This window comes from Etheostoma cragini, chromosome 9 (assembly GCF_013103735.1).
Source record: "Etheostoma cragini isolate CJK2018 chromosome 9, CSU_Ecrag_1.0, whole genome shotgun sequence".
NCBI classification, from domain to species: Eukaryota; Metazoa; Chordata; class Actinopteri; order Perciformes; family Percidae; genus Etheostoma; species Etheostoma cragini.
The window spans coordinates 19,744,278-19,754,607 of NC_048415.1; the positions used below are offsets into that span (position 1 = coordinate 19,744,278).

The 10,330-nt window shown below is 38.9% G+C and overlaps 2 protein-coding genes across 10 annotated transcripts in view; both read left to right on the plus strand.

The window, feature by feature from the left end:
* The first annotated feature begins 195 nt into the window (after window positions 1-195).
* Window positions 196-5,029, plus strand: gpx4a (glutathione peroxidase 4a). 3 transcript variants are annotated; one of them, XM_034880991.1, is made up of 7 exons: window positions 196-405; window positions 2,279-2,373; window positions 2,481-2,625; window positions 3,196-3,347; window positions 3,497-3,521; window positions 3,827-3,886; window positions 4,690-5,029. In XM_034880991.1, the coding sequence occupies exons 1-7, from the start codon at window positions 340-342 to the stop codon at window positions 4,720-4,722; spliced, it is 576 nt and encodes a 191-aa protein (XP_034736882.1). In that variant the 5' UTR covers window positions 196-339; the 3' UTR covers window positions 4,723-5,029. The 3 variants fall into 3 exon arrangements, with proteins under 3 accessions (XP_034736882.1, XP_034736881.1, XP_034736883.1); XM_034880990.1 differs by having other exon boundaries at window positions 228-432; XM_034880992.1 differs by lacking the exon at window positions 196-405 and adding an exon at window positions 1,806-2,085.
* Window positions 5,030-5,694: 665 nt separating this feature from the next.
* Window positions 5,695-10,330, plus strand: part of pip5k1ca (phosphatidylinositol-4-phosphate 5-kinase, type I, gamma a) — a 48,311-nt gene continuing 43,675 nt past the window's right edge. For 3 of the 7 annotated variants that reach the window (XM_034880987.1, XM_034880986.1, XM_034880984.1), the window contains exon 1: window positions 5,697-6,204. In XM_034880987.1, the coding sequence (XP_034736878.1) occupies window positions 6,072-6,204 (133 nt within the window). In that variant the 5' untranslated portion in view covers window positions 5,697-6,071. Of the gene's footprint in view, window positions 6,205-10,330 lie in introns of all 7 variants that reach the window. The other 4 variants (XM_034880982.1, XM_034880983.1, XM_034880988.1 and 1 more) reach the window with 4 other exon arrangements.

Sequence of the window (10,330 nt, forward strand, 5' to 3'; positions counted from 1 at the left end):
CGTGTGTGTGGAATTTGACAAAATACGTCGACTTGACTTGCATTATTTTCTGTATAATAATAATAAAAATAAAAATAATAATAACAACAATAATTATAACCATTAGGTTATTCTATAATAACAGTATTCATAAGAATAATAATATATTTTTTAGTGATGGTTTTATAAGTCCGATACAGACCATAGGTGTTGTTTCCTGTTTCCGGTGCTCACCCAACGCTGTTTCACCATAGACAGTTAAAGAAAGTGTTTCACAACAAACTGCGGGGCATAGTCGTGCAGTATTAGCAGCTATTGTGCAGCTATATTTGAATAAATGTGGCCTTTCCTATATAAAGAATGAGGCCGTTATTTGCTATTTTAACTTTTGGGGCTGTGGCCAGCTGTGGAGTACTACTAACGATTGTACTGTACTTCGTTTTATCCCAAACGGTAACGTAAACTACGGTGCTTGGTATGTGTGGTGTGCGTGCTCCTGTGATTTCTAATTGCGTAAACAGTGATGTCAGACTATTATCTAACTTTAAAAATCACAGTTTTTCCTTTACCAATGCCACATCAACAATAAGTGACTTTTGGTAAAGATACTGTCTGTATGTAAATACTCGGGACTTTGCACAACACATCCGAAAACCATCTCTTTCTCATTCAGTTCACCAACCGCCTGGTGGTGCACAACGTTACACAGGCAGCGCGCTGTAGTAACTGCGTATTACATAATTGAGGGTGCTGCAGTGTGAAAGAGGTACATGTGTGGTTTGTAACTCTGGATGTATCTGGATCAGCACACTCCATCTGTCTGCTGGTATCAGCTGATAGGCTTAAATCAGTCTTAGAAGTACAGCAAGGTATGTACAGTCATTGAGAAGGTCACAAGGACGTTGGCCGTTACAACTGGAATTGTGTTATATAAGCAAAACAATCACAGAACTATCATTATAAAATATCAAAGAAACTAGGAACTATGTGTCTGAAAAATAAATGTAGTGGAGTAGAAGTGTAAAGTTATCAAGTATGTGTGATTCAAGTAACATTTTTACATAAATACAGTACTTGAGTAGGGATGTACTTAGGTAGCCTACTTCCCACCTTTGTAAACCAGTTTACCCAAAATACTGGTATTTATATGAATATGAAGGGGACTCCTGGCTAGAAGTAGTTTAGTCTATATTCCATACCCTCAATTGACAGTATTCATTACTGTGCCTTTCATAACACATTTCATTCATCATTTTCGTTACATAAAGTTTTTTCTTTACTTAGATGTTTTGATTATGCAGTAAAGTATCTGTAACGATTTTAATGGAGTAATGTGTATATATTGTAACCATTTGTCAAAGCCATAATTCAGGATTCCCACGTAGCCAGAACAGTGTAAAATAATCAGATCTGTGTGTTGCCTATGTTGTGCAATGCTTTGTCCGTTGTGCTCCTACTGCTGTATTACCATTCTGGAGAAGTACATGGGCGGGTACAGAGCTTTTCAGAAAACATAAACTAGTGTTTTGTAATAGCTTGAAACATTAACTCTGTTGTTTTCCCAGATTGTGAATATTTGGTAGAATTAACAAGTGTTTGGGGGAATTTAATGATGGATGTAATATTAAGGAGGTTATGTGTGCTCATTCACTGATGCCACTTTTTGTTTTTCATTCCAATATTAAGCACATTGCATAATGAGTTTATGTATTTCTTCAGACTGTTGGCCTTTGCCCTGGTCACATGAGGCTAAACCCCACATGGCCTACATTTTAGCTTTCATAAGGGGTCAACTTTCTCGATAAGGTTGTGATAAAGTTGTGGACTGTGGACTACATGTGCATTTTCTAGATTTGAGAGGGACCCATTGGACAGTCACAGCCGATCAATTCTGTTAATGATCAGCCGCTCCCGGTACATGAGTACAGCAGATCGTGTGCTCTCTCTGCCTGTAGTGGGATTGTGTTCTGACGGTGAGGTTGTAGCTGAATCCGCTCAGGGGGTTTACAGATTTGAACGCTTTCTGCCTTCAGAGGACCTTCCTGAAGGGTAGTCATGCGCCTGATAGGGTCCACTGTCCTCTTCTCTGTCCTGCTGCAGGCTATGGTACGAACAAATGAGATGAGAACTTATGTTGCAGTACTGGAGCTTGCTTTTGGACAATGTCAGATTTTGTAGAATGATTGGATGTGTTCTTCATTTTATTTTCCATTTATTTTATGTTAAAACCATATATTGCTTGTTATCTTGTGTGCATTTTAAAAGGAAGCTCCCACCACTCATTTCTTTCCCTTTACAGTCTGCTCCGACAGAGGACTGGCAGATGGCCACGTCTATTTATGACTTCTCAGCAATAGATATAGATGGCAATTTGGTTTCCTTGGAAAAATACAGGTACATTTCTAAGACATATTTACTCTTCCTTAAATGTGCTAAAGCATCCTAATACAGAAGCCTACCATCACCAAAAATGATGTATGTGTGCCTCTTTGTATTTTCAGGGGGAATGTTGTCATCATCACCAATGTTGCCTCTAAATGAGGCAAAACCCCAGTAAACTACTCTCAGTTTGCAGTGATGCACGCTACGTACGCTGAGAGAGGTTTAAGCATCCTTGGCTTCCCTTCTAACCAGTTTGGGAACCAGGTATGTTACAGATAAATGTTTTTTTTTTTTTTTTTTTGGGGAATTAGTATTTAATTGAATGAGTCTGTGTTACCTTATTTAACAGAAATCAATGCATTTTGCTGTTAATTCTGACAATTTGATAAACAAAAATGTATATAATGTAAATAAAACCAACAATAACAAAACTGCTTTAAAAAAAAAAAAATTAAACACTGCAGGTACAATCACCGGGAGGGTTCAGTACCGACTGACTCTGCAGATACAACTGAGTTTAGCTTTCATGTATTCAAGTTTATGTTCTGCTTGTTCTATAGTTATTTGGACAATTACTCCTAAATACATTCGGAAAGGATTTGAATTACTATTTGTACTGTCAATTGTTATAATTTTGGTGCTGGTGATTTTCCTTGGGGGTTGGCTAAAACCTCTTTCGGAGCTGCCAGAATATGAAGGAAAAACCCTGATATTGTTGTAAATTAAGCCACCATTTGCTTTATCTGCATTGGATTAGTAGGGCACTTTGCACAGGGCTTAAATAGTGCCTACCAGTTATATGAATGATTTCTCTCAACTTGTTTTATTTTGAAGGAGCCTGGCAACGAAACGCAGATCAAGGATTTTGCCCGTTCTTACAACGCTCATTTTGACATGTTCAGTAAGATTGATGTGAACGGGGATACCGCTCATCCTTTGTGGAAGTGGCTGAAAGAACAGCCGAACGGGAAAGGCTTCATGGGAAAGTAAGTGGTGATATTACAGGCATATCGATATTATCAAGGCATTATCCACAAACTGGTGAATATGTTTTTGATTAAAATGGAGCCAGACCCATCATAGTGTTTACTCAGTGATTATTTTCTAATATATGATTGTTTTTTCATTCCTGCAGTAGTATCAAGTGGAATTTCACCAAGGTAAATATTTCATATCAGTTATTTATTATGTATTTAGACACCACCAAGGTTGACTGGTGTACTACTACTGTACTAATACTACTGTATTCTTGTGCATCAGTGCTTACCACATGCCATTTTTTATAGTATTTACAAATAGCGTACAGAATACTTATTGAAAGTAGACTCTACATGTACCATACAAGTTTTTAATTATGAAAGGAAAACTTATTTTTTTATATTTTTATAATTATTGTTTTATATATATATATATACATTTAATTTTCTATAAATTTGAGTTTTCTATGTTTCCTCCTTCTCTTCAGTTTTTGATCAACAGAGAAGGTCAGGTAGTGAAGAGATATGGACCCCTGGATGATCCCAGTGTATGTATTTACCTTCTTTTTTTAAGAAGGGTTTTTTTGGGTATTTCCTGCCTTTATTTTTGACGGGACAGATGAAGACATGAAAGGGGGGAGAGAGAGGGGGAATGACATGCAGCAAAAGGCCGCAGGTCGGAGTTGAACCCTTCCCGCAGCATCGAGGAGCAAACATCCTCTATATAGACAGTGGTAGAACAAGTATTTGATACACTGCCAATTTTGCAGGTTTCCTAATTATAAAGCATGTAGAGGTCTGTCATTTTTATCACAGGTACACTTCAACTGTGAGAGACGGAATCTCAAACAAAAATCCAGAAAATCACATTGTATGATTTTTAAATAATTAATTAGCATTTTATTGCATGACATAAGTATCTGATCACCTACAAACCAGTAAGAAATAAAAATACTTGTTCTAAATACTTGTTCTCCCCAATTTAGCAGACTTTATATTTATCTGATGTGGCTATTTTTCTTCAGAGGCCTGGGAAGAGTTTTTCTGGTTTTTTTTATACATGTTTTTATTTACTAGATAGATAGATATAACATTGTGTACAGAAAAAAATGTTCTGCTGTTGTGTTGTGAATATGAATAAGTTGAATGAATATTCAGAAAGGAAAGAGTGAGAGAGGACCCTAAGCTGACATTATTTCTAGTCCATAATTCACACAAAAACAGTGCAAGATTTCTATATTACTATAGCTGTAACTTCACATACTATGTGTGTATTGTGATGTCTCTCCAGATGTTAATTTACTTTCATTCAGACAATGGACGTCAACTTCTACTCTTGCTTTCTTTCCAGGTGGTGGAAAAGGATCTTCCCCAATACATGTAAACGGCTAATGGATAATCGATGCCTCGCTTACTGAACGATGCCCTTTTAGCTCCTTTCTCTACATCTCCAAGCACCAGTGAATATAGATTGGATCCACCCCAGACCAGTGACGGTCTGTTCATAAACCTGCATGACGGACAGAGCAGACCTGATGAAAATGGCGTGCAATCCATCTGGGAGGATGACCAAGCTTTTTTTATTTGGTTCTCTGGAGAGAAGCGATCCTCAAATACATTATTAATGGTTTTAGTAGATTAATGTGTGGCATTGTTATCATAATAAAATGTACTATGATTTTGCTCTAATGATATTGTAGTCTGTAATGTTTGTCCGTCAGGAAAGCGTCCAAGTTTTATTATATTGTATTTCATTGGTGTTGTTTGCAGAAGAGATGTTTAGAACTGAGATATTGTTGTGCACAATGATCTTTCATTCTGTATAATGAAAATGGTCACACAAAAAAAAGACAGAAAGGCAAGTTTTCTGTCACACTGAAAAATGAAAGTGTGTGTGTGTGTGTGTGTGAGAAAACTGCTTATGAGTGAGCATGAGAGCTTGAAATGAAATAGATTTGTTTTTCTGGCTAGAAACATTTCACATATCTTATCTTTTGGATATTGGATTCACAGTACAGAAACTCAATACTTAGATGACAGGCACATTATGATACACATACAGTTTGCTTTGAGGAGGTAAGCACATCTAGCACTTGAATAAAAGGAAATGCCTGCTGTTTTTGAGCCAAAAACCTAATAAGATGTTTAAAATTTACATAAAAACTGTATGATAAAGATGAAGAAGTCAAAAGGCCAGGGTCAGCATGAGAACTTGAGCAATCTTTTATTAAGACCCAGTTGACCAGTTAACCATGTCTCTAAATGACAACTAGCCTACTTGTTTTTTTATACGTTTTTGGAGCACAAATAAAGTAAAAGATATGAAAAAGAAAGGTCGACTCACCAAATGGATTGAGAGCCAGTGTAAATGTAACGCAACCACTCAGACTCCATCAGTTCAAGCTGACTTGATGTGATAAAGAGCTTCCAGGAGGGCACGCTGAGCTCCTGGCTGCAGATCCCTCGGCGTCCTGCAGAGGGAGCTACAGTGTCCAGCACCAAACCAGGCAGCAGCACCAAGTGAGGTGCAATCGACCTGAGAGGAGCGGACGCTGTTCCGCCGTCGTGAGGAAACACCGCACAGATGAAGGGACCGTCGGGGATAACTATCACGTATTCCTCCGTTTGATTATAACACATCAAATAACACATTGTCCTTCCTCGCAGCGGGATCGCGGCGTCGCTCTGAGTCTTCATACGGAGGACTTGCCTGTTTTTCCTCCGGGAGGCTGAATGGAAGCAGCAGCCGAGGGAGCGGTCGGGCTGTCCGAGGCCAGGGACGGGAGCCCGCTATCCGGGGCCACAGCATCCGATGATGGGGACACCGTCGTTGGAGTTAGCTACGGGATGGACGCCACAGACATGGGTACTTTATTGCCTTTTTATATAAACCGGAGCCGCCTTTAATGTTTATTTCATAACACTGACATCCATATCCATCTGATGCTAATTTTAACGTTACTGTGAGCAGAACGTCCCGACTCATCTTTGCTAGCACGGAATTGGTAAGCTAACATTTGGCTAAGAGCTAACTTAGCTGAGTGGATGAGGGAAGCCTCAGGTAAAGTTAGATATTAACGTTATATAACGTGTGTAAAGTTAATGCATTTATGTTGGTAACGTTACAATCGTGTCTAGTCAGCAACACAACACACCGTGCCTACAAAATGAATCGATGTTGGAAAGGGTAACATGATATGTATAACGTTATAGTATAGCTGAAAGTATAATTACTGGCTTGTATTAACATTGGACAAGCAAGGGGTGTAGCTGGATTTATGACCACCTTCTCTTATATGTATTAGCCCCTTCCCCTGCCTTTGCCAGCGTTAGGCCACTATAATTATTTCCTCCTATAACCATATGCTGTAGAAAAACACAAATATCCCCCATTATATATTATTTAACCATTAAAGCCCCAATTTGGGTTTACCATTTGCCACCATCTTGGTATTTACTGGAGCCAGTTAATCCACATTTCTGCAAGGACTCCGGCTGATGAACATACCGCTGCTAACTGGCTAACTGTGGCATTCTGCGACACTTAGCACTTGGACCAGACATTATAATATTTAAATGTATCTTTTGAGTGTTTCTTTTTAATTGACACCAAGACACAACACCTTTTTTCTTGGCAGCCATTTCTATGTTACAGTAGGAACAGTTGTTGCTAATAACATTAACACGCTGTGGTTAAGTCCTAGCCAACTATTTTTGGTTCCTAGAACGTTCTGGGAACGTTCATTTTTGGTTACGGGAACGTTCCCTGAAGGTTAGGTTTGGTTGTGTTTTCGTTGTGTGTTGGTTGACACGTGTCCCAGTAAGTCATGGCCGTATACTAGTGAGCCATCATGCACAGGCACTGAAACTATAGCAACCATTATTCATTTTATTATTTACACCTGTGCTTTTCCCACTGTGCAATAGTAAAACATGTCCTTCGTCTAAAATGCCTATAGCAGTTGAGGCCATGACGTAAAAATTATGTTAATCACGTAATACTCTCAAATATATCTCAAGTATCAGCCTAATTTCTTTTTTGAATTGATTTTGCAGTCATAGTTGTTAATTACAATTTCTTTCTGTTGAATGCAATTAGCTGCTTTGTCACTACTGTGTCGTGGCTGCATGTGTGTGTTTCAGTGATGAGAGATGAGGGAGGTATGCTTAGATATAAGTACCCTTCTGTCAGTTGTTGCCTAGCTTGTTGACTTCAATTAAGATTTATCATGTTTATAAAAATCTGTTGTAAATTATACCAGGAGGATGGATATGCTTCCCAATCAAATGGCTGTCTGGTGAGGGTTTCCAGCCATCAGAGGGTTAAAATGGATGTCTTTGGACGCCTTTCACTGCAGATGCTTTTTTCTAGCATGCTTGCTGGCACGTGTCGCACAGACCCGGGGTGATTTCACAAGTGTGTTTCTACCCTGTCAGTGCACAGCCACCTTCTTCACATGCAATTGAAAACACAGACCTTACTGGAGAAAGAGTGTGAGCTTGCACATGCAGATTAACAGCACTAAACATTATTGAGTATGACCCTACCTGCCAAAGGTGTTCAGATTAATGGTTTACAGACAGTCAGCCAGCCTACACCTATCTGTGTTGTATTTTGATTGACTTGACAGAAAGATAAAATATTTATAAAAGCAACAGACGACAAGTCTTAGTATGATGCAACCTGTAGTGTGATTACACTATGGTAGAGGACTGAAAGACACTGCTGACTGTTTAAGCTCTTTGTTCTTAACTTATCAACATCTGTAACCCTGCTACCCCATGTAACCTCAGCTTTATTCATCTCTGACTCAGCCAATGCTGTATGTTGAGTTGGTTTTCATATTACTGTGGCAAGGCATATTTCAATTATGCCCATCATCAATGTGGTCCTGGCCTGATACAGTATGCTATTAAGGAAACATTTCAAGAGTGCTTAAGGTTCCAATAAAACAAGCCAGTCTGGTCGATACCTTGCGTCAAGTTGTTCAATGCATAGTTTGTCCACCAAAGAACAAACCGTGCCAAAGCCTGCAAAACTTATAATTTTTTTTTTGTTCAAAAGAATTTATGTTTCATATCTTAAGTTTGTATTTTTATGTATTTTATTTATCAGAACTTTAATATATTTTGATGTTCCTCTGTTCTGCTGTGACAATAAAACAAATGATCAGATTACTTTAGTGAGAACTCATAAATAACTACAAATAACTAATGTTAGGGAAATCTCTTTGTTTTGTTATGCGTTTCTGGATTTAAAAAAGAAAAAAAAATATATAGAATTTTCAAATAACCAAATATTTGTATCGGTATCAGCCTTAAACATAATTTATCTGTCAGGCTCTGTCAGCTATTACACTATAAAATAAAATCAAACATTTTCTGACCAAAGCAATCGGAAAAGTGAGCGCTTAAATACCGATAAATACAAAATACAAGAATTATGATCCGACGTTTGCAGTTTAAAATGTATCACTGCAGAGCTGAAGACTGGGTGGGTTGTAGGCTAATGGAGCAGAATCTCAGCTCCAATCGAGTGATATTATCAGACCCTAAAATGCTCGATCATAGGTTCTATCACTGTTTGAGTTCAATTGCATGGTAAAGGTGAGCCTAGATTGAATTTGTCGATCTTACTTTTTGTATTGCTAATATAAAGAACATATTGTGAGTGTCTCATCATTTAACACAAAGCTTTTGTGGGTTAAGCTAGTTTGTCTGATGAGCCCTGCAGCAGGGAGGGGAAGGTGTGCCTCACACTGTGACTCCCATTCCCACGCAACATCTGTCGGTGAAGGGTCTTAAATGGATAGTCCATTAAAGGCGATTCAGCTAATATGTGATAAACCCAGGTTTTATGCTTATTTATGTGGCCCTGAAATAACAATCTGGCATTGACACTGGTTAATTGGGATGAATGGAAAAGTCAGTTGAAGAGGTCTTACTAGATTCTCATTGGCTCATGGAGATCCTACTGTAGATGTTCACGTAACACTTGGTTACTGTCACACCTTTGTTATTTGTAATTGCAGGCTACGCTGTTTGGCTCATCTGCTCTGAATGTGTGAATACAAAGCTGTGTGTGGGTGTCACAGCTGACTGTTGAATGTCTGACTGGGCATTTAGTCTTCAGTCGTAATTTGTCCCTATAGTCTTCTGTCAGTACGAGAACATTCACCTCACTTATCTTCTTCCCACACTCATCCTCTTTTCACTTTCAACTCTCCTCCCCTCTCCTTTCTCAATATTTTTTTTTTTTAATTTTTTGTATTTTAGTTTTTCTTTTTCTTCTTGTTTTTGTATTTTTGACTTTCTGTGATTGTGAATCTTGTCTGAAAATGGTCCAATAAGGGATTTTGAAAACCTCCTCTCCTCTCCTCTCCTCTCTTCTTCTCTCCTTACCTCCTTTAGTGATTCCCTTGGCTCAGCCACTCATATGTCACTACCCAGCAGGCCTCCCCCTCTGTGTTTTTCTCTGTTCTCCGCTTCAGGCAAGGCCTGTCAGAATTGCTGACAGAGGCAAAAGTGTTGTTGCCTTCTGTGGAATTTACCATCTATTTGCTTCCTCCTCATTTGTTCGGCAATGTCTCTCTCTTTCTCCCCTCTATGGCTGTGTGTGCCGGTATCAGTTAGTATCCCGGTGGCCAGTGCACAGGGCTTGCTTAGAATTTTGAACCACCGCCAGGTTATTTGATGTCATATTATGTTGGGTAGATGATGACGCAGTTCACTTACGTCTTACGTGCAGCTGATTTTGCCTGCAAGTGGGGGATGTGGGCTACATCAAACACCACCGAGTTTGCAGACTCTCTGTCCATGTGCTTGGCCAGGGTTTTTAATTTTCTGAGTGATAGCTGCTGGGAAGACAAGAATATACAGGAGATAAATACACAGATAGGCATGTAAACATCTAAAGCAGGGGTGTCCAAACTACGGCCCGCGGGCCAACTGCGGCCCGCCGGTCAGTTTTTATTGGCCCGCAGCAAATTCTG